This window comes from Anolis carolinensis, chromosome 4 (assembly GCF_035594765.1).
Source record: "Anolis carolinensis isolate JA03-04 chromosome 4, rAnoCar3.1.pri, whole genome shotgun sequence".
In the NCBI taxonomy this organism is placed as follows: domain Eukaryota; kingdom Metazoa; phylum Chordata; class Lepidosauria; order Squamata; family Dactyloidae; genus Anolis; species Anolis carolinensis.
In genome coordinates, this window is record NC_085844.1 from 7529618 (window position 1) to 7554664 (window position 25047).

General features: G+C 41.7%; 1 protein-coding gene across 3 annotated transcripts in view; it reads left to right on the forward strand.

The window, feature by feature from the left end:
• tsnare1 (t-SNARE domain containing 1) overlaps window positions 1–25047 on the forward strand; it is a 495360-nt gene that overhangs the window by 336614 nt on the left and 133699 nt on the right. For all 3 annotated transcript variants that reach the window (XM_008115495.3, XM_003223925.3, XM_062979952.1), the window contains exon 11: window positions 9293–9375. In XM_008115495.3, the coding sequence (XP_008113702.2) occupies window positions 9293–9375 (83 nt within the window). The remainder of the gene's footprint in view (window positions 1–9292; window positions 9376–25047) is intronic.

Genomic DNA, 25047 nt, shown 5'->3' on the forward strand with positions numbered 1-25047 from the left:
ATCCATGTAATCTGAAAACATGTTGGAGGAATAGATCAGCCGTCTCTTTGGCCGTGGGAAGGCCTTCACAGGGAATGAAATGGGCTAACTTGGTGAAAAGGTCCACCACCACTAGGATCGTGGTGAATCCACAGGAAGGTGGTAGGTCAGTGATAAAATCCGCAGAGATTATTTCCCATGGGCGAGATGGAGTAGGAAGGGGATGCAGAAGCCCTGAGGGCTTCTCCTGTCTTGTCTTGGAGCGCTGGCATACTGGGCAGGTGTTGACATATTTTTCCACATCCTTGCGGATCTTGGGCCACCAGAAATCTCTTAGGATCAAATGCATGGTTTTAAATAGTCCGAAATGCCCTGCTGGCTTGCAGTCATGACACAGACGAAGTGCTTTTTCCCTGCCCTGCCCTGGTGGGATATAAACATGATTTCTATAGCAAAGCAGTCCATCCTTAAGTGAGAAGGGAAATTGCAATCCTTGACGGAGTTGGTCTTGCGCCCAGGCATCTGCTTGCTGACTAGCCCTGATTTCTTGAGCACAGAGGGGTCCAAGAGTAGGAGAAGTTGAATCAATGAGAGTGGATTTGGTGTTCCCCACTGTGAGCGTGGCAAAGTTCTCGGGTTGTAATAGTTGGGATTCAAAGGTCTCCTTGCGTCCTGCAGCGTATTCCGGTTTACGTGACAGGGCGTCTGCTTGCTTGGTTTGAGCTGGGGTTACATAATGAATCTGGAAGTTAAAACGTTCAAAGAATAAAGCCCAACGTTGTTGCCTCTGATTTAGTTTGCGGGCGGTTCTTAGATGCTCTAGATTCCGATGATCAGTATGGACTTCAATGGGAAATTTGGCCCCTTCTAGCCAATGTCTCCAAGTTTCAAAGGCTGCCTTTATGGCCAATAGTTCCTTTTCCCAGATGGTGTAATTTCTCTCTGGTGCTGTTAGTTGACGGGAATAAAAGGCACAAGGATGAAGGTGATCTCCCACCGGTTGTAGGAGTACAGCCCCAATTGCCACATCAGAGGCGTCTGCTTGCACAACAAAAAGGGTTTCAGGATCTGGGTGCTGAAGAATTGGCTGGGACGTGAATAATTTCTTTAGTTGCTGGAACCCTTTCTCTGCTTGATCTGTCCAGCGGAAGGGCTGTTTCCCACGGATGCAGCTGGTGATTGGGTCAGACCAGCGGGCAAAATCTGGAATGAACTTGCGGTAATAGTTCGCGAACCCCAAGAAACGCTGCACCTCTTTCTTGTTGGTTGGCGCCCGCCATTCCAATACTGCTGAAACCTTTGCCGGGTCCATGGAGAGCCCTAGAGGCGAGATGCGGTACCCCAGGAAATCTACCTCTTGTAGATCAAAAGCGCATTTTTCCAGCTTGGCATAGAGCCCATGATCCCGCAATCGTTGTAACACCATTTTGACGTGGTTCTCATGTTCTGATTGTGATCTAGAAAACACCAAAAAATCGTCGAGGTAGATTATCAAGAACCGATCTAGATAATCCTGAAAGATGTCATTGACAAAATGCTGGAACGTTGCGGGAGCTCCGCATGATCCATAATTCATAACTCGGGACTCAAATAATCCGAATTTAGTCTGGAAGGCGGTCTTCCACTCGTCCCCTTCTCTGATGCGAACTAGATTATAAGCCCCCCGAAGATCCAGCTTGGTGTAGACCTTGGCTCCTCGGAGTCGGTCTAGAAGGTCCGAGATTAAAGGCAGGGGATAGCTGTTTCGCTTTGTGATATTGTTCAATGCTCTATAGTCCACCACCAAGCGTAAGTCTCCTGACTTCTTTTTCACAAACATCACCGGGGAGGCGGCTGGGGATTGAGAGGGTCTGATGAATCCCTTGCGAAGGTTTGTCTCTATGAACTCCCTGAGAGCTTCTTGCTCCGGTTCAGTCAGGGAGTAGAGATGCCCTCGTGGGATCGGGGCCCCCTCCACCAAGTCAATGGCACAGTCATAAGGTCTATGTGGGGGTAGTCTCTCGGCTTCTTTTTCATTGAATACATCCCAATACTCGGAGTACTTCTTTGGCAAGGTGATAATGGGCTCGGTGTCTGTGGTATGGCAGACCTTGGCTACGAGGCAATGGTTTTGGCAGTACCTTGAAGCGAACTGCAGCTCCCTGTTGGACCAGGAGATGCTTGGGTCGTGAAGTGTCAGCCATGGAATCCCCAAAATCACAGGGAAATGGGGAACCTCAGTAACAAAGAAGGAAATCTCTTCCATATGTTCTCTTATCCACATCCTGGTGGGTTCCGACCACTGGCTTACGGGGCCCGTCTTGAGGGGGCGGCCGTCTATGGCTTGCACCACACGGGCATTCTTGAAGTCATGATATTGTAATCCCAGAGAGTCGGCATACTCTCTATCAATGAAATTGTTGGTGGCTCCGGAGTCTATCATGGCGTGGATCATGACGGGTCCCTTTTTTGCTGACCATAAGGTGACCACTAGAAGGAACAGGACCCCGGTTGGCGGCTCTTGAATGGGTTTTTTGACCGGGTTGGCGAGCCTCTCTACGCCCGGTCGTTGGCTTCCCCCGCCGGCTGTGTGCCAGCCGCCTCAGACGCCTTCGTCTCCGTGGAGGACGCCGCCGCAAGACGGGCGGCGGGCTTCCCTTTGGCTGGGCACTCTCTGGCGAAGTGGCCCCCGTTCCCGCAGTACCAACAGAGGTTTAAGCGTTGACGACGGGCCTTCTCGGCGGCATCTAGTCTGGGACGCACGTTGCCCAACTGCATCGGTACCTCCTCGCTTCCCCTGGGGTATGGGGTTGGTGGTGGGGGTCTCCACACTGGACGTGGCTGAACGCTGGCGGGAGCGGGGGGTTTTGCCCCAGCTCTACCGCTCTGGCCTCGAACCCACTGTTTCCTGTTGGCAATCATGACTTCAGCCCGTAAACATTGATCAATGAGTGCTTCGAGGGTCTGGGGAGGATCCACCTTGGAGATTTCCTCCAGCATTTCGATGTTGAGACCCTCCCGGAATTGTCCTCTAAGGGCTACATCATTCCAGCCGGTGTTGTGGGCCAGCACTCGGAACTCGGCTATGTACTGAGACATGGGTCTGTCTCCTTGGAAGAGGCGGCGGAGTTTGTGACCGGCTGCCTCCAAATTGTCCTCGATTCCCCAAGTCTCCTTAAGGTGGTCCAAGAAGCGTTGCGCTGATCTTAGGTGTGGAGAGGCTTGGTCGAACAGTGCCGTCGCCCAGTTGGCCGCTGGCCCGTCTAGAAGACTGTAGACCCACGCCACTTTGATGTCTTCTTGGGGAAACTCGGCAGCACGGGCCTCTAGATAAGCTTGACATTGGCGACGGAAAACATGAACCTTAGAAGCTTCTCCAGTAAACTTGGTTGGCAACGCCATGGCCGGAAGACGGATTCCGCGTTCCTTCAAACCCTTTATTTCCCCATCCTGTGCATTGAGCTTATCACGGATTCGGTCCACCTCATCCTTGTCGATGGTGTAGGTAATCGGCTGGCCGCCCGGTCCAGGTCCGGCTCCGGTAGACATACTGGCCGAGGTTAATTGGTGCTTAAGGTGGCGGAGTCAAACTGTCAGGACCCAGGCTGCAAGGCACCAATAACCATACACAGAGGCCAGAATCTATCTAATATCTTTATTGAAGGAATATATAAAGTTAATAAAAACAAGTGTAGAAAATAGTCCAGAATTAGACCTTTCAGGAAAGGTCAAAATTAGTCCAAAAAAGCAATGTCCAATATGAAATATTAAGGTCCAAAGTTGTAATCCAATAACCGAAACACTCACTTTGCCAGACAAAGTGAGGGGAGATGGCAAGGTCCTTTAGTCCATGAACTTGAGCAAGGCTAGGAAATAACTTGATACTTGAAACAAGGCTTGAATCGTGGAACAAGGTAGCAAGGAACAAGAACAAGGTCCGTGGAATAACTTGGTAAAATCCGTGAAACAAGGCAAGGTTTAGTCCTGGGAAACAAGGCAAGGTCCGTAGGTAAACAAAGGCTGGAAAACAGGAGCGAAGGCTGGAAACAAGGACAAGGCTTGAGCAGGAACGAGGCTTGAAACGGAGCGCGCTGTCCAGACACAACTCGCTCCGGAGGCTGACGAATTGACTCCGCAAAGTTACTTCGCGGGTAAAACACCTATATAGAGTCTAACTTTCCCGCCGAAGCAGTTCTCTGGGAACCAGAAACGAAAGCTAAACTCTGAGGCCAGATGTTTGACTCCTTAAAGATTCTCACGAAAAGCAGGCTTAATTGGCTAAATTCTTAGCTGTTATTCTAGCACTCCTGCGCGAGGCTGCTTCCAAACCTCTCTGTTGTTTACAAAATTCATGGCGAGAGAACACAGGAGATGTAGGCTCAGGGTTTGTTTGACATACTTCTGGGGCACAACTTTCTTGCAGGTGCAAGGTTCCCAGATCTGCCTGGGAAAGATCTTGCTGAGAAGATTCCAGTTCTGACTGGGAAGGTAAAAAACCCAAGTTTTCTTCTTCATCAGGCATCACACTGTCATGAACAGGACTACAAGGCCCATGAGTCATCACAGATTTACCAAACAAGCAGCTGCTATGATTGACAGGAGTCTATCCTTCTGCCAGTTGGGAAGAATATAACTGATTTTGCCACTGCCACACAAGAGTGATCTCTATCTTGATTGGCAGAAGCAAGACTACTGCCATAATTATTTCATGTGCCAAAGATTGTTTATATGGGGAAAAGTGGGACTGACAGCCATCTTCTTCCCAATGGTCAGGAGAGCAGACTTGTTAATAGGGATTGGGGACTATCTAGCCTCAAAACTATACATTATGAATGTGACTATGAAAAAGACAGACATAAGTACATTTACAGCTGCCCTAGTGGTCCTGATCTTCATGACTGGATCTTCAAAGAATGCTACTCCTGCAATGGAGGCTTTCTCTCTATCAAAAGATATTGCACTTTTGGCAATTATCTTTGTTTGGAATTCAAGGCTGTGCTCTTTTGATGGATGTGAAGGAAGATTGAGTCAACAACAGAGACAACCAGGTTGTATTCTTGCTTGGCAACCCCCTTTTGCTGAGAATTAAGATCTTCAAATTTGCTCAGGCTTCAAGGAGGCATATCAGATGTGAATGCTTGAAGCTGAATACATCAGTTATGTCTTTGACCCTTGTCACTGATTCCCTTGTAGCTCAGTCTATTTTCTGAGGAATTAGCCATGAAAGCAGTAGACCCCAATACCGACCTGTGAGAGTGGCAGAAACTGTTCAAAAGAGGATGTTTATGTTTCTAAAAGTTCATCATTTTGCATCTCCCCACCCTCTTTCAGCCAAGCTGGTGTTTGTACACAACACATCTTACAGCTAGAAATGTTTGGCAGTGTGTTTCCTTTTGACAAGTCCCTTTTTGATCAAAATAAGTCCACTGATGCACATTATCTCTGGGGTTAACATTTGAGCAGACTAGACTTTGCTTCATTTGATTCTTCAGATACAAACACAGGCAAGAGAAAGAGGGCACGAAATGAAGTGAGAGCGGCATTATTGAATGCTGCCTTCAGTTGGAAGGATTACACTAATCCCAGAAACATTTCATGAACAATGTCTCTAGCAAGCAGGGAAAATTCTTTAGCAGAATTTCTCAGAATTTGAGGCTGAAGGAGAGAAACAGATGTGATACAGAAAGCTAGGTCAGACCATGATCCATTTAGACTATTGGCTATATAGACAGGCAGTCACTCTCAGCCAAGGGTCTTTCTTATCAGAGCAAAGAAAGTTGGCTAGCATTCTTCTTGGAATTTATTTGTCAATAGCTGCACATAGGTGCAAAACCAAATACTTGTGCAATATGCGTGGGTTGAGCATGTGTGCAATGGGCACCAGTGGACATCAGGGTTCTCCCCGATGGAACTCAATATAACATAAGAGCACAACAGGGCAGAGTATCCCTAAAACAGGGATCCAAAATCTGAAATTGTCCACATAGGTGGTTGAGATCATGACACTTTTGCTTCCTGATGGTTTGTTACACACATTGTTTCATATAAAAAGTTATTTAAAATATGACCTTCAGGTTATATGTGTTGGGAGTATATGAAACATAAATGTGTTTATTCTTGAAGCCCATCACTAATATATCTCCTTAAGTATATGTAAATATATCAAATCCTGCAAAAAAACCCAGCAAAATAGAACATTCTGGTCCCAGGTAATTTGGATAAGGGATACACAGCCTGTAGTTACTTTCCAACTTTTGAAAAGTTGCTTTTATTCTCATAACATTGTCGCTTTTACTCTCATCGTGTGTTTTTTTTAATTATCTGAATGCTACAAGTACCTGGTCTATGGTATATATCACATATAAGAGAAAAACAAAAATAAACACACAGATATATATTTAAAGATAATACCATATAAAAAAGAATGTAATAAAGCATATTTCTCCTTTCTTCAGTTACATTTCTGCTGTTTGTTTGTCGTGTGCCTCCAAGTTGACTCTGACTTTATGACAGTTTTCTTGGCAAGAGTGATTGTGAGGAGGCTTGCCATTGTCTTTCTCTCCGGCTGAGAATGTGTGACTTGCCCAAGGCTGAGTGCAGATTCAAAGCCTGATCTTCCAGAGTTCTCATTCAACAGCTAGACCACTATGCAATTCCGATTCCTGCTTTGTTTTTATGTGGCTTCAAAGCAGTTCTGACTTGTAGCAATGCTAAGGCAACCTAATGTGATTGTGTCTTTGTAAGGCTTGTTCAGAGGAGTTTTTTTCTTTTGCCTTCCTTTGTGGTTGAGAAATTGTGACTTGCCCAAGGTCACCCAGTGGGCTTTATGGCTGAGCAGGGATTCAAATCCTCATCTTCCAGAGTCATAATCCAACACTCAACCCACCTGCTCTCAAAAACCTGAACTTCAATGCCACAGCTTTTGATTCATGTCAAAGATATAATGGAAATAATTGTTACAAAAGTTGAAGCATAAAGCAATTGCCCTCTTCAACCTTGCCTGGGAAAATGTGATAATTATAAAAGACAGGAATACAATAAAAATACCATCATAGTTTCCAAAACAGCACATACTGAAGCGTAACAATGGCGGCACTCAAGCCCATTCTCAGAATAACAGTGCTAGGATCCTCTTAGTATGCCAAAGGCTTGAAACATGGTTTTAGAAAGCAAATGTGTTGATGCATTAAAGGTGGTATTTATGCTAACAAAATACAGGAAGCTAGAGTCAGATGCTCGGTAAGGAAGAAAGGGGCAACATCTGTTGTTTTGAGAAATCCATTCAAGGTTGGTGTGAAGCCCTTAAATGCAGTTTCAGAATCCCCTGAAACTGGGTTCCTTATATGTAAAGTCATCTCTCCACTTGCCAGTAAATTGGGGCCAGGCCAGAACAGAAATTTTCTAAGGTGAACCTGGCGGCAGCCACATGCACTTTCCTGAAACCATTGCAGTCATGTACTGGAGTCCACACAGACCAGTTGGGATAAGAACACATCAACCCTCTGAATCAGTGGTTCTCAACCTGTGGGTCTCCAGATGTTTTGGCCTTCAACTATCAGAAATCCTAACAGCTGGTAAACTGGCTGAGATTTCTGGGAGTTGTAGGCCAAAAAACCTGGGGACCCACAGGTTGGGAATGATCTGAATGATCACCTCAGTGTTCATGTCACTGTTGCCTGGCTATCACGGGCATGCCCATGGGGATACTCTTGGCCAGCAAGAAAGTGGGGAGATCAGTTTCTGTTGAGGCCTGATCTAAGGAGGAGGAGGGACCCTTTGGTGGGGCCTTGTGCTCCTGAATTGGGGCTCACCACTTCTGTAGAGCCTCAGGGAGGAAGTCGTTCTTCCCTAGATCATGGGAATGGCTTTACAGAGAGATCTGCTTTTAGTGAGGATGTTTCACATAAAATGCAGCCAAAGGCTTTGCTTCCAGGGGCTCTCCCTGACCCTGGGATGTGGAAGATGCTGGATTGTTGACTATAACTTAGCATCTTCAGTTACAGTGAGATAGTGCCAAGCAGAGGCAGTTAAGGTTTTCTCAGTATTTGAAAGATAAACAGAGAGATTCCAGGTGTTAGATAGATATTGTCTCCATGGAAACCAATTTGGTTTTGTAGCCTAACCCTTTGGATTGCTCTGTGTGAGAGCAACTTTGCATTTTCAGAAGAAAGTCACCTTTTCCTTGCGTTCCATGATCGGAGATTCTGGCCTTGCTTTCATGTCATGTTTTCCTGATTGGGATGTGGGAATCCCATCTGGATACAGTTCTTAGTCTAAGTTTTGTGTATTTTGGCTTTTCTTTCAGTGCGGGACTTTGTTTATTGCTGCCTCCAGAATATTGCTGACTGTAACATATATTTTGGAATAACTTTTGGAGCTTATATTTTGGATGTACTTTCACATTTGCCTTTTACGTATACCTTGGAAATAGTTTGTACTTTTTACCTTGGAATGTAATTTTGAACCTGTTTTTTTCTATATGGATGAACGGAATTATGCACTTTATATGTTTTTAATCTGTATTGTTCACCGGGTGCCTCTCCCGGTGTCAATATGGGGTTCCTCCTATGGCCAGAAGTTCACATGGAGCTCTACAACCTGCTTGGAGCAGCAGTGGTGGAAACATGAACATGATCCATCCCCTTTTCTTGTGCTGATGAGTGTGGAGAAAAGGAGATGGTGGTGATGCCCCATGTGGGCAGCGAACCAGTCCAAATTGGACATGATCCTGCTGTCCACACTAGCTGACCAAATTAGTTTAGGGACCTCTGCTCCAGAGTTTCAGGCAAACTTTTCCTAATGTGGGGTTAAAATGTATTAACCCAATTTAACCTGTAAAGTGGAGGGGTGTCATAGGGACAGCAAGGAGCCAATTCGTGGTGACTCTTGCTTTTAATGCCCAGAGTTTGTGACTCATTGGGGTTGAATTCAGTTGTATTCCCCCAACTATGGTTGGTTGCTTTCCAGAAATCATTTCACTCTCTTTCCCAGTCAGTAAATAGCTATGAATGCACCCGCAGGGGTGGCAAACTGCCCAGTGGTGGATGATTGATAATGGAGATTGTGGAAGGAGGTAGTGGATCCCTTCTTATACAACATCCCCAAAATACATGAGCACAATACCAATATTACCAACAGAATTCCCACTCTTCTGTTTTACTGTTATTTTATTTGTCTTCATAATTGTTTGATGGTTCTATATTCTGGTAGTAGTCACTCTGTTTGCAAGTTGGAGAATGTATAAATTAAATTTTAATTAATTAAATCAATTAAATTGTGGGATTTGCTTGTCACGCTGTGCCATGTAATTACCTTCTATTATCTTAATTTACAGATAGCATTGAAGCCAATATCGAGACAGCATCTTCTAACGTCGACTCTGCCAACGAGCAATTGGCAAAGGCCAGTCAACACCAAGTAAGTTGATAATAGTATTATTATTTAATATAAATAAATAAAGAGAACAAATCTTGCATTAATAAACTCATGAAAACATACTATTAAAAATAACTGGAGTAACTGGAACTTGGCACAGAACCAGTAATTCTTTGGCAGTTTTTGGAAGCGACTTAAAGTGTTCCTAAAACGAGAGCTTAACCTCCTCTTCCCTTCCCCCTTGTGATTTAAATTACTTCAGTATCGGCAGCTTGCATTTAAATTCATCATTTAGAGATCTGCATATTAAACAGATTTTCCCCACTAGAAAACACAGCAATTAGCTACTGTTGTTCTTTGAAAGATGGCATTAAAACACATCTTTTATGTCTAGATGTTCTTTCTTCTTGCACATCCTAACTAGGCAGCTGATTGAAAAGATTGTGTTGGTTGCAAATGTGACACAGTTGAGAAAGAAGATTTAAGATGCAGTCTTTTAAAGTCCATACCAAAGGTCCAGTTGCACTGAAGCAAGAAGCAAACATACACAATCTTCTACATTTATTTGAAAAGACCCACAAAATACACACTCTTTTATTGGTGTGTCTAAAAACATCTAATAGTTCTCCTAGAGACTTTTTTGCCCATCTCACCACACTATGGGAGTTGCTACAGGCATGTTATATAAAATTAATATCCATATCTTCCAGTATGAGACCCTAGACAGATCACAATAATTTATCCTTCTATCCACATATTAGGATTTATCTGGAAAGCCACATTCAGTAGAAGGTCTGGCATTCAAGAACTAGCACTTGTAAATATCTGCCACATACCATATCCTATACTAAAGAGGCATTTCTTTCTTCAATAACACCAAGGATTTTTTTTTAACTATGCTGGTGAATAAAAGATTATTGAGAGAAATGTTCAGAATCGGAACAGAATGGGCATCCTGAATCCCTGGTTCATGTACTTTGTTGTACAGTAGAGTCTCACTTATCCAACATAAACAGGCTGGCACAACGTTTGATAAGCAAAAATGTTGGATAATAAGGAGGAATTAAGGATAATCCTATTAAATGTCAAATTACATTATGATTTTGCAAATTAGGCACCAAAACATCATGTCTTACAACAAATCGACAGAAAAAGCAGTTCAATACACAGTAACTTTATGTAGTAATTACTGTATTTACAAATTTAGCATGAAAACATTGTGATGTATTGAAAACATTGACTACAAAAATAATGGTTACTAACAAATTGACTACAAATAAAGATAGAATTGGATAAAATTAACTTACAGTATCAACATTGTCGCAAGTTAAATCCATGAAAAGTTCAGTCCTTGCTGCCTAGAAAAACAGCTGTGGATCCGACAGGAGGCAGACTGCATTGGATAATCCAGAATGTTGAATAAGCAAAGGTTGGATAAGCGAGACTCTACTGTAGTTTTTAGAAGATTTAAATAGCCCTTGTTTCTTTTTAGTTTTTCACATATCATGGACTTTCTCCTTTTAATGTTCGAATCTCTGGTCTTAATGTTAATGCTATTTTTAAAAACATGTTTTTAATGTTTTAAAGTTTTACACTCTTGGTCTGTGACCGTAATAATAAAATTAATTCATTCATTAGACACTGATATTTTGGTTGTCTATCTGACTGGCTATACATGGTTTTCTTCTTCATGGACAACTCATTCTAGTCTGGAAACCCTGTCCTCCTCTCTTCCAGTGAAAATGAAGACATTCTTGTTGTAACCTTTACTTATGAAAAAGCTACAGTTCCCTACTCCCATCTCTTTGGACTGAGGGATTGAATATCTTTGCTACTTGTTTGATAATATGTTTTCTGCCTGGGATACCATTATCCCCTCCTAGACACCTGGTTGTTCAATTCATGATTGTGATTGAAATCAAACAGGCAGAGTTAATATCAACACTCCGCTTAAGCATCCTTAACTATTGGAATTTCAGGATATTTGTATGGATCATAAGCAAACTGTTTTGTAATCTTTACAAATACAGTAGAGTTCACTTATCCAACATAAACAGGCCGGCAGAACTTTGGATAAGTGAAAATGTTGGATAATAAGGAGGGATTAAGGAAAAGCCTATTAAACATCAAATTGTGTTATGATTTTACAAATTTACAACAATTTGACAGAAAAAGTAGTTTAATACACGGTAACATTATGTAGTAATTACTGTATTTATGAATTTAGCACTAAAACATTGCAATGTATTGAAAACATTGACTACAAAACATTAACAAATTGACTACAAATAAAGACAGAATTGCATAAAATGAAATTACAGTAACAACATTGTCAAAAATTAAATCCGTAAAGCATTCAGTCCTTACTGCCTAGAGAAAGAGCTGTGGGTCCAGGTGGGAGGCAGACTGTGTTGGATAATCTGGAACGTTGGATAAGCAAATGTTAGATAAGTGAGAATCTATTGTATACAAATACTAGCTTTGCCCGGCCATGCGTTGCTGTGGCTTATGGGAATTATTTGTTGGCCAGGTGGAATAGCAGTGAATAGCCTTGCAGTTTCAAAGCCTGGCCGTTTTCTGGAGTAGCTGGAGCTTTTTGTTGTATGAACGTAGAGACATGGATGAGGGGTTGTGCTGCCAAGTTTAGTGTTTCTGGGATGTGTAGTTTTGTTGTTTTGTCCTAGGCCGAAATTTCATTACCCTTTTATATATATAGATTTACATTCCCCTTAAGGAGAAACACAGGCACCTCAATGTCAGGGCATGTTGCTTTTCTCATCAGTTCCATTGCATTGTATTTTTGTAAGGCATCATGCATTCATTGCATTTCAGTTTATGGCAAGTAAGATGTTAATTTTTCATGAAAAATTCTTGACTTCCATTAAGCCCCATAGCTCTTTCACATTTTGGGCAAACAGTGGTGGTGCTTCCTTTTTAGAAATGGTTGTGGCTATTTGCACAGCCATCCTGCTTTCCCTGGGTTCAGGTGGCACAGAACAAAGCCCAGAACAACAGGTTCTAATGTCACTGACCCATTCGGACATCATTCAGCCAAGTCAGCTGAGAGATATGCAATAAAACCCTTTTTCTAAGGGCTGCTGCATAAGGACTTTAACAAGTTGGTGGTCACAATCCTGTTGGTGCCTTACATACAAGATGCCCCCATAGAAGCAGTTTTTGTCTTGCAGAGGCAAGATTTGTGTAAGTGAATCTGTTTTGTGTATGAATGGACACTGGGTTGTGCCTTTAATGGCACATTGCCATTCAACACAGGTGTTGTGATGCACAATCGCATGTAGCAATTTCAACAGAATCTTAGTGTGTATGCAAAGTGCCATAAAATGTGTTTGAAAAGTGCCATAAAATGCTAAGAATATAATAATAATTCACAGTATCACATATTCTGAGGTTCTGGCAGTCAGGGATAGCCCCAATTATAAGAGAAGTGAAGATTGTAATCCACGTTAACAAAATAAAAGCTGTGTAGGGCTTCCCGTGCATTCCCGTGCACACCGCAGTATTGTTTGTGTGAGCAGGATGTGATGCCATGACACAGTATTGCTTTAATTTCCATTCAGGAAAGGCTAGGAGCAGGTGCCCCCTATAAAATGTGCATTCGTGTTGATTTTGATTTTCTGTTCCTCTTCTCGGATGGCTGCGTACAAATCCTTGCTTGTGATTACAGGTACATGGAGGGCTGTCGGTTAGCAAAGCAGCATCTGTGCACCTGCGGTTTTTATTTTTTCCATAATGCAAACCCTTTTCGAAACAGCTGGTTCCCCCAGAATGAAAAGCACTAGTCCAGTTTGCAGCCGTTCAGTTGATAAATGAAGCAAATGAATGGAGGAGTGATTTATCATCGGAGAGGTCTGAGCTGTCTTCTTTATTCAGACTGTTATCTCTCTCTCTCTCTCTCTCTCTTATTGTGCTTTGAAAACTCCTCTTTCCCCCCTCAATAATGGACCTGTAATCAAACATTTATGGGGCACGGGTTGTTTAAGGCTTTTGGATGTCTAATGTACTGTCGCTTTAAGGAATGAAGGCTCAGTCTTGCAAGGAATGTTCCACAATATCTGGCTGCTTGTGGGTTTGTTGTTGTTGTTGTCCCAATTACCTTGGACAGGGGTTTGGTCAGCATTTGATTTTTCAGACTGTTCTGTTTTTAATAACAAGCATCAAGAATTTTTTTTAATTGGGAGAGGAAAGAAAACTTGTGTTTAAAGGAACAAATACACTCGATTATCTTGGAAGAACTTAATCGCTGAGAATCATCTATCTATATATAAAAGGGTAATGAAATTTTGGCCTAGGACAAAACAACAAAACTACACATCCCAGAAACACTAAACTTGGCAGCACAACCCCTCATCCATGCCTCTACGTTCATACAACAAAAAGAAAAGAAAAATAAAGTCCTAATCAGAGGGAGATGAATAATTGTTTTTATCCAATTGCTGCCAGTTAGAAGGCTAAGCTCCGCCCACTTGGTCTCCTAGCAACCCACTCAGCCCAGGGGACAGGCAGAGTTAGGCCTCACTTAGGCCTCTTCCACACTGCCTATAAAATACAGATTATCTGATTTTAACTGGATTATATGGCAGTGTAGACTCAAGGCCCTTCCACACAGCTATATAACCCATTTGTAATGGACTTAATGTCAGGGGGAAATCTTTACCCTTTACCTTAACTACCACCAATTCCTCAATACTTTATTTCCCATACCAACATACTTTGCCACAGCAACGCGTGGCCGGGCACAGCTAGTGTTTTATAAACTCTCCAACGAGATATTAAAAGCTGGAAAAATAGTTGAGGGAAACAGTTGTTTAAAGATAGAATCCATTTTGGTTTGAAATGATGGGATTTGCACTCATTCATATTCTGCCTGGCATCTGTTTTCTTGATGATGTTGTTGTATGCCTTTGATTCTCTTGCAAATTGTGGCAACCCTGTTGTAGGGTTTTCTTGGCAAGGTTTGTGTAGAAGAGATTTGCCATTGCCTGACATACTGTGACCTTGGTCAAGGTCAACTGATTGATTTCCATGTCTAAACTGAGATTTGAACCTGGTCTCCCAGAGTCAAAGCTCTCAGATAACTGACTTAAAGGACTTCAGTGATGTTGCTCCAAGTTTAGCCTGACTTATGGTGACAACATTCTAGGGTTTTCTTATCAAGGTTTATTCAGAGAAGGTTTGTCTTTGTCCTTCATTAGACTGAGAGAGGCTGGCATCTTCTTAGGAATGTGAACATTCCCCTAACACATGTATATGTCTTTTTAAGGTTCTTGGGTACTGATTTTCCTCAATCCACTGGAGAGCTACTGAACCCCTCTGCATGGCTATTCATTGCTTTTCACATGAAAAACAAAAGTAGCAAGACATGACAGCAGCAAGATTCACAAGCTCCTCAAAATATCTCAGCATGAGTGAACACTAAGTAACCTGACAGGTTATGGCGCTGTAGCTCCCGATGAATCTGAGAATTGTCATATGGGGAAGCAAGCTTAAGAGGCAGTATGAGAAGCCAGGGGGTCATGTATGGCTCACCCAACCATAGTGGACTTACTATGCTACACCGAACCATACAGGATGCAGACAGAGTATGTCTTGCTCAAGTGGGTTTCCATAGCTGAATACTTTGGACGTATGAGAAAATAGTGTTTATTTTGGAAAAGTTCGTTAAGGTTGAAGGCAGTCATAAAACAGAAAAATTGCATGGCAGGGGATTGGACTGGATGACCCTTGTCCAATTCTATGAGGGTTTAATGAAAAGTAATGCCTCCACCTTCGTTACTTGGGTTTGGATGGAAATATTTTAATAAATCAAGCACAGAAATAATCCTTAGAATATGCTCTTTAACTACCACTATTCACAGGGTTGTTGTATGTCTTTCGGGCTGTGTGGCCATGTTCCAGAAGTATTCTCTCCTGACGTTTCGCCCACATCTACAGCAGGCATCCTCAGAGGCTGTGAGGCATGGATAAACTAGGCAAGGAAGGAAAAAATATATATCTGTGGAGAGTCCAGGGTGTGACAAGAGTCCTTTGTCAGTTGGAAGCCAGCACTAATGTTGCAGTTAATCACCCTAATTAGCATTGGAAGGGTTTGTCTCTTGCCTGGGGGGCATCCTTTGTTAAGAGTCATTAGCCGTCCTTGGGGCTCCTCTGCCCTCAGAGTGTTGCTTCCCATCTACTGTTTTGATTTTTGAGTTTTTTAATACTGGTAGCCAGATTTTGTTCATTTTCATGGTTTCCTCCTTTCTATTGAAGTTTTCCACATTCACTTTTCCACATAATGAACAGACAATTGGATACATTTCTGCCAACAATGAACAAGTTTTCTGAAGCTGTCACAGAAGAAGTCAACACTCTGTTTCCGCAACCGGCGTCTCACAGTCCCCATCGTGCACAAATCTTCCGATAGCCAAGCAAAGCAATAATGTGACCCACACGTCCTTGTGAAATGCCGATTATGCTTGAAATTCCTCTTTGAGTGATACAACAATCGTCCTGAATCAATCTGTCAACCTTTTGTTTGTGAAACTCGGTGGTTGCTGTCACAGGACGTCCAACTCTTTGTTTGTCACGCAAGTCAGACGTTCCCACCTCAACATCTTTAAACTTACTCACCCAATGACACACAGTACTCACATCAACACAATCACCATAAACAGCTTGCATTCTCTGATGAATCTCCTTTGGGGTGACGCCTTCTGCTGTCAGGAATTCAATGGCTGCACGTTGCTTAAATCATATTGACCGACCATCTGGGCAGGGTTCCATACTTTGCACTTTAACAACACAACCGTTCAATGCTAAGGCTCCCCTCCAAATGGAACTGTAGAGGCGAGTCTACTGAACAAGCCAGAACCTGCTGCATACCAGTACTGCTATCCGTTGTGGAGTTATGAAGGTGGAGGCATTACTTTTCATTCAACCCTCGTATGATTCCAGATGGATATGTTCAGCTAAGGCAGCCACAAACCTGTGTTTGCAAGACTTGAGCAAGATTGTTGTTAGCAGGGTAACTTGGAAGTCTCTCGTTCATATTGTTGCCATAAGTTGAAAGTCAACCTGATGATAATTATTAAAAAGAACAAGCTTTCTACTAATATGGGGATGACGCTGACTTAGGACATAGAATTAAAACAAAGATGACAACATAGTTGGCTGTAAATGTCTTCCAGATGTAATTATCCTACCCATTCACTCTCTTAAGGGAGTATTTCCCTCATGCCCCACCTGGCATTGGACTCTACAGTATATGTTCCCATTGCCACACAAGTAAGTAGAGTCTGTTGGGTAGCTCCAGTGGATCTACTGGCCCAAACCACATAAAAGGAGCTCATGTATTTTTATAAGTGACAGCCCAATTACGGCAAGTAAAACTAAGCATACCAAAGAATCCTGTGTGACTCAGAAGAGAGAAATGGCCCAAGGTTGCCAAATGCTGAGTGTCACAGCTGTGAAGCCTAGAGCTGTAGTACTTTGGGCTGTCGCCTTGTCAGATCTTATCAACTAAAAATCCATTGGGAACCACTCAAGTAAGGAAATCCAAGGGTTCTCAGATACTAAATGTTTTATATAGGGGGCTGCATTCCCACTCCCCAGTTGGGTATCTATGTTCCATGGAGTTTGTGGGAACTCCATGGAACATCTCAGACCATCTTAAATAAGCCAAGGGATGCTTTCACAGTTCATTTCTTTGGAAGATTTGATATAGTCTCTGTCCTCTGGAACTGAGAGGTAATATTGCCCAGGTAGCCACAAGTGCCAATTGCTCGGGCAGGGCTATTCAGAATAAATCTTCTTACAGGATTCTGTTGATGTCCTTTCTAGAAGAAGTTGACATTTCTGTATAATAGAGATCAGCCATATTAGACTCAAGATTGCAGAAGCAGAGTGGCATATGGGGTGATATTAGACATGATTGCACACTGCACATTGAAGAAAATGGCCCTTGTGTAATATGCAAACCCCTTCTACATTGCATATGCAATCCAGATTATCTGCTTTGAACTGGAGTATATGGAAATGTAGACTCATATAATCCAGTTCAAAGCAGATAATCTGGATTTTATGGCAGTGTAAAAGGGGCCTTAGATAGCCAATAAAATATCCATTTTTATATTTTACTTCCTAAAAGGATAGCAAAAGAGATCCTCTCCACCGTGAACCCATGTGCTGTTGGTTCCTTCTTATTCCCACCATCACAGCAGATCTATGTCTGCCTTCCCTCTTGCAAATAATCCAACTTGCTATATGATTATTTCTAGCCATCTTCTTCTTTTCTCTCTCTCTATGTCCCAGGAGCGAGAGCGCTGATGAGATGCACAAAGCCTCTTGCAAATTTAGGAATTCTGCCAATCCTTTTGAATACATGGGGGGAAAATTATTTCAATAATGTCAAACCCAACCCTGCCATTGGTTTGGCTGAGGGCCCATTCCAGCGTTCCATTTGACAACAGACATTAACCTCCCTTGAACCAAATTTCAGATAATGATGACTTCAGCATAGATGGGGAAGGTCTGCTAGCTTTCAGCAAAACTGTGTTTAATTTTTTCTTGTAGAAATACATTTTATTACATAATCTGCCTGCCTGCAGTTTCACAGGGACTGTAAGCCTCCTGGGAAAGAGCCAAAGGCTTCCTCTTTGGTTGTCTGCCATTCAACTGTTTATGGAGGGGATGGCTAAGGTCATATCTTGGGGTTGAGTCCCATAAATCTCCATATTAATTCCTCGATGAATCTTTGTGTTGTAACACTGTGCAACTGAAGCGAGACACAAAAACTGGCATCCCGTTGGTGATGCATGAAAGCCTAATTCAACTTTACTGTCCTATGTTTATGGAGACTTGCTGCCCTGGATCCAGCACAGAGATGTTTACATGTATCTGCTGAACCCACTAGCCCATGCCCTTGTCATTGTGATGTTGTTGCTGCATTGGCCAAAGCAGTCTCTGTAAAGTCCTATCCATTGTGGTCAAAATGGGGGGCCTGGTCAACAAGAACCACCTCCTTGTTGATCACATGGCTGGGTTCTCTATTTTGACTTCTGTAGATGCAACCACGGTGGCCAAGCTTTTTCAGGGAGTTCCTTGCCCATTGAGACACTGGTGACAGCAATGAAAATGACCAGTCACATCCCTAAGCACAAAGGAAAGGTGATGGAGGCAACCATCCCTCTTCCATTTAGTCCAATCCATATATGGGGACATGGAGTGGACTAAATGGAACCTGATCCAGCTGTCCACATAGCTGCAAACACCAAGTTTCCCCTGCCTTTGCTTACTTTAGAGCAAGGTCAAGTTAAGGGGTAAAAAGTCTAGATTTTTGCCAGATGTTGTTGTACATTGTGATATTTGCTAGCACCAGTTTTTTAACCCATGTAGACTTACCCTGAGGGATCATGACCTATCTAAGGTCAACCTGTGGATTTCCACAGCTGGGCAGGGATCCAAACTCTGGTCTCATGGACTCCTTGTCTGACAATCAAACCACTACACCATGTTGGCTCTCAGAAAAGGGACATGCTGAGGTATAATTTGAAATTATGCCTGCTTATGGTGAGAACAGAATTCCAGCCAGTGATCCCACATGCACACTTTCCACAGGTATCATAGCTGAGGTCATGGAGTTCTTTATTTCACTCATTTATATTCTGTCTTTTTACTAATAATGGTACTCAGGGTGGCTAACAGTATATTAAGAATAATACATCTTAAAAACAATACTCTTTACAAAAACTAGGCCCTCCTTTTGTTATGCTAATCAGTCAACAGAACCAAGAAGACAAGATCTAAACACTCATGCTCATATATGGAAGTATGCATTTGTTTGAATTATTAGACATTAACTTTGGAGACCATATTTGATGGTACATTGAACTAATGCTTTGTGCGGTATTGATTTGTTTGTATTTTGTTTTATAGATTGCTAAAAACAATTGCACAATTTGTCAATTAAAACACTGAATAATAAAATATTATAATTAGTTTATAACCAAATAAAAGCCCTATTCAAAACAGCACCACCCAGTAATAACACCTTAAGGCTTATCAGATTGTAAAGGCCTGGAAAATTGAAATGTTTTGACCTGTCGCCAGAAGTAGAACATGGATGCAGCCAGCTTGGTCTCTATAGGGAGAGAGTTTCAAAGTCTGTGAGCAACCATCTACACTGTAGAAATAATGCAGTTTGACATCACTTTAATTGTCATTGCTCAATGCTATGTAATGATGGAACTTGTCATTTGGTGAGTCACCAGCACTCATTGCCAGAGAAAGCTCTACAACTCCCCAAATTCCATAGATTGAGCCATGGCAGTGAAAGAGGTGTGAAACTGGATTAATTCTGTAGTGTAGATGCATTCCAAGAAGTCTTTCACCTTTGTTCCCACCAAATGGTCCTGAGAACCCAGGGCGGGGGGTGAAACAAAGAGAAAATCCCTTCCTGAAGAATTTAGGGACTGATAAATGGAGATATGGTCCTTCAGATAATCTGGACTCAAGTTTTATGGGTCAAAATCAGTACTTAAAAAGAAAATTAACAGCTATATTCTTCTTTCCCTACTTCTTGACGAGAATATAACCTGGCCCCAATCAAAAGCAATCTCCACCATCAGCAGGAATGAAAAAAGTGCTGATTCTTTTAACTCTCGGGCCCATCAGATTAAATTATCAGGATCTGGATTTCATTAGAAAGTCTGCAAAGGCTCTTAACAAGTCAAAACTCCCCTGCAAGGCAGGGCTCTTTTTTGCAAATGTGGATTTGTTAATCCTATTTGTATGGATCCTCGCTTCCGTGACATTCTGCGCCTTTCCCTGAAGTAGCTGAAAGAAACCAAAGTTTAATAACAATTGTATATATTTGCACTTGGCAAAGGGATGGTGTTTGTATATTTAAAAATGAAAATGGCTCCTCGAGTCTTGTATACCCTTTTCTTCTCACCCACCTCTCCCTCAAAGTGAAAATTCATTTCCCCTATCCTTCCGCTTCCAAAATTCTGGCCCTATATAACCTCTTTTTTATGTGTTTAAAATGAATGCAAAGCAGGAGGAAAAATAACCTTGGGCAAAGATTTAAATCAATCTGTTCTGCACTAAATAAATACAAGGGAGATAGAAATCTCAGAGGCATTGGGGAGGAAGGAGGAGCAAGAAAAGACTCTCTGAAATTGTTATACAGAATGGAAATGGGGGAAGAGGGGTCTCCTGGAGCTGGAATACTATTGAATTTGAGGTCACATTTTGGATTTGTAACCATGGTCTGGCAACACACATATTCAAATCGCTTGAATAGTGAGCATAAAGAGCAGTAGCAAGGCTCAAATAGCCTTAAGCAAACTTTAAGAAAGCAATGCCCAGGATCCACAGTATTTTTCTGGATGGCGAAGTCAGAAAATCGTAGGTGAAAAATAACATTTCCAAAAGCTGACATAGAGCAGCCTGTAATGTATTCCATGGTTCTGGTGACATCTTCATAGTGTGAGAAATGTTGGACATGGTTGGTTTTCTTGGTTAGAGAGTCCCAAAGTGACCCATTTAAGGTGGAATCAAGTGTCAAACAGGGATGTGTTATTGCCACAACCTTATTTTCCATCTTCATTGCTGTGAAACTTGATCTTGTTGATGGGAAGCTTCCCACCGGAGTGGAAATCATCTATCAGACCGATGGCAAGCTATTTAACCTCAGCAGACTGAGAGCCAAAACCAAGGTCACCACAACATCTGTTATAGAACTCCAGTATGCTGATGATAATGTAGTCTGTGCTTATTTGGAAGAAGATCTACAAGCCACTCTAAACATCTTTGCAGAAGCATACGAGAAGCTTGGCCTCTCGTTGGACATGGAGAAAACCAAAGTGCTTTTTCAGCAGTCACCAGTCAATCCCTCTGCAATGTCAGAAACACAGCTTAATGGTGTAACATTAGAAAATGTCGACCATTTCTCCTCCCTTGACAGCAACCTCTCCACAAAAGTCAACATTGACACTGAAATACTACACTGCCTGAGCTCTGCGAGTGCAGCATTCTTCTGAATGAAGAAGAGAGTGTTTGAGGATTGGGACATTGGCAGAGACACCAAGGTGCTTGTCCATAAAGCTATTGTCCTCCCAACTCTGTTATATGCCTGCAAAACGTGGATCATCTACAGACGTCACACTCAATTCCTGGAACAATTCCACCAGCGTTGCCTTTGAAAAATCCTGCAAATCTTTTGGTAAGACAAGCGGACAAATGTCAGCATGCTGGAAGAAGCAAAGACCACCAGCATTGAAGTGATGCTCCTACGCCATCAACTCCACTATGGCATAGACACTGAGAACTGGGAGGCTCTGGCTCTTGACTGCTCTAATTGGAGGTCAGCTGTGACCAGCAATGCTGTGGAATTTCAAGAGGCAGGAATGGAGGGTGAAAGGGAGAAACATGCCAAGAGGAAGGCGCATCAAGCCAACCCTGACCGGGACCGCTGTCCATCTGGAAATTGATGTCCTCTCTGTGGAAGAACATGCAGGTCAAGAATAGGACTCCACAGTCACCTACGTACCCACCACCAAGACACTACACTTTGACGGCCATCATACTCAGACAGCGAGGGATCGCCTAATAATGAAATAATACAATCTTGGTTAGTAGTTGAAGTCTACCCAGGACCTTTTAGGTCCATAGCTAAGAATAAAGCAGTGCATGGAGTCTTTGCTTTCCCAGTCTCTTTTATGTCTCTCAGGCATTTAAACATTGCCTTAGGGTGCATCTATACTGTAGAATTAATATAGTCTGACACCAGTTTACCTGCTCTGGCTCAATGCTATGTAATCCTGGGAGTTATTGTTTGTTGAGAAACCAGCATTCTTTGGAAGAGAAGGCTAAAACCCTTGTAAAGCTACAAACTCTGATTCCGTAGTATTGAGCCATGGCAATTAGTCATGTCAACCCGAATGAATTCTACTGTGTAGATGTATCCTAATATACGACAGAAACAAGACTAATAGTTCTCTTCATCCCTAATGAAGGCCTGTTTGCTTCTAATCCATTTTGGAAGGCCTATCTAAAGCTTAGAAAGGTTATTTATTTGGACAGCAAGTGTCTGGGTGAGCCTGAGAGCCATGGTCCACGAAAAGTAATGTTTTCCTTGTAACTTTTTTTCTGAACTCTTGATGCATTTGTGCTTGGGAGTCCCTGGAAACTTCAAATCAGTCCCTTCTGTTGCTTTGTTTTAAAATGTATGGTCCCTGTGGCCCACAGAATTGGGTAACCACTGTATTGATTAGATGCCATGTTGTGTTATGGCAATGGATGCATATATACTCTTGGAACAGAGCAGGAGGTTTAATCGATAGAGCCGTACTTTAGTCACTGTTCTTGTCAGAGTGGAGATGAAAGAACGCAAAGATGAGTTTCCATCACAAAACAGCTGAGAAAATAAGTTTGCCTGCCCTCAAGCCCCAAGTGCCTTCCCTTCAAAACCAAATGAAGGAACCAGTAAATGCATGCCAGCAACCACCGCACTAGAGGCCCCGAATCAATAGTGGTCAGAAGAGACATTCAATAACCAGTGCTGAAATTGATACGCCATATAATTCAGGCAGTCAAATTCCTGGCAATGCTGCAACATATTTGAGGGAGTATAAATGGATAAGATACACGAAAGCCCTGTTCAGGCATTCTGCACTATGCAGTAGCAGAAAAAACTATGGTCCTGGAACTGAAAAGGCACATTCTTTGAAATAGCTCAGTGTGAATGAAATGCATGGAATTCCAACTGGTGCTTAAGGCTGGATCTACAGTACCCTATATCCCAGGATCTGATACTAGATTATCTGTTAATAATAATAATAATAATAATAATAATAATAATTATTATTATTATTATTATTATTATTATAAAATAGGTGACAGTCGCATTGACGAAAAACAACAGGAAAAACTCAGCCGCTATCAGGACCTCAACTTCAAAGACTCTGGCAGAAACCAGTGCAGGTGGTCCCGGTGGTGATGGGCACACTGGGTGCCATGCCCAAAGATCTCAACCGGCATTTGGAAACAATAGACATTGACAAAATTACAATCTGCCAATTGCAAAAGGCCACCCGACTGGGATCTGCACGCATCATCCGAAAATACATCACACAGTCCTAGACACTTGGGAAGTGTTCGACTTGTAATTTTGTGTTACAAAATCCAGCATATCTATCTTGTTTGCTGTGTCATAATAATAATAATAATAATAATAATAATAATAATAATAATAATAATAATAATAATAATACTTTATTTATACCCCGCCACCATCTCCCCACGGGGACTAGGGGCGGCTTACATGGGGCAGAGGCCCAAACAACATAAAGACAAAATAAACAACAACATAATACAAATCACAATATGAAAAAGATAAAACAGTAATACAGTATGAAACAAGAGTATTATAACAGTTAAAGCCAATCAGTTAAAACAACAATACAAGGATAAATTATTGCATTTAAAACACATAAATGGTGAGGCCATAATAAATACAGGATAGATTATTAAAAACCATCTGGGGCTGATTAGTTAATGACTGACTCACCGAAGGCCTGCCGAAAAATCCAAGTCTTGTTGTTTTCTAAAGGAAGATAGAGAGAGAGCTAACCTTATTATCTGACAGTAAACCCATATAATCCAGTTCAAATGGGATCAGATCCTGGGATATAGTGCAGTGTAGATCCTACCTAGGTGTTGAAGTAGGTATTAGAGGTATCTATCTGAGGAGATTGCTCCACATCCATAGGGCACAGTATCCCATATATGTGTGTGTGTATATAAGCTTAGAAATTTTAGTCAAAAATAAATCCAAAAAATCTGGGTCAGTTTATCCATGGATCAATGGGAGTACTGTATCTTAGCTCTTATCAAAAAGGGAACCATTCACTTCTCTGTATAGAGTGGCAAAAGCTAGGACCGTAGTCCATCTGTCCTATTAAATTAGGTTGGCTCCCTCTCTATCTTCCTTCAGGAAACAACTGAAGACTTGGATGTTTCAGCAGCCTTTCAGAGATACAGTCATTAATTAATCAGCCCCAGAGGGTTTTTAATAATCTATCCTGTATTTATTACGGTCTTGCCGTCTATGTGTTTTTAATGTAATTTTTTATCCTGTATTGTTGTTTTAATTGATATATTGCATTACTGTTTTATCTGTTTTATATTGTGATTGTATTATGTGGCTTATATTTTGTCCTTGTGTTGTTTGGGCCTCTGCCCCATGTAAGCCGCCCCGAGTCCCCATGGGGAGATGGTGGCGGGGTATAAATAAAGTTTTATTATTATTATTATTATTATTATTATTATTATTATTATTATTATTTGAATATTTACATAAAGCTCAAATTTATTATTCTCATCTTCTTCAATGTAAATGTGCTTATGTATCCTTTTAATAATAATAGAGTAAAATAATACATCTAATAATAAATAGAGTAAAATAATAAATGTAATAATAATAATAAGATAGAGTGAAATAATAAATGTGTTAATAATAATAAAAATAGAGTAAAATAAATTTAATAGTAACAATAATAATAGAGAAAAATAATAAATGTAATAATACCAATAGTAATAGAGAAAAATAATAAATGTACCATATATTCTCGAGTATAAGCTGACCCAAATATAAGCCAACCAGGACCCTCACCCAAGTATAAGCCGAGGGGCTTTTTCAGTCTTAAAAAAAGG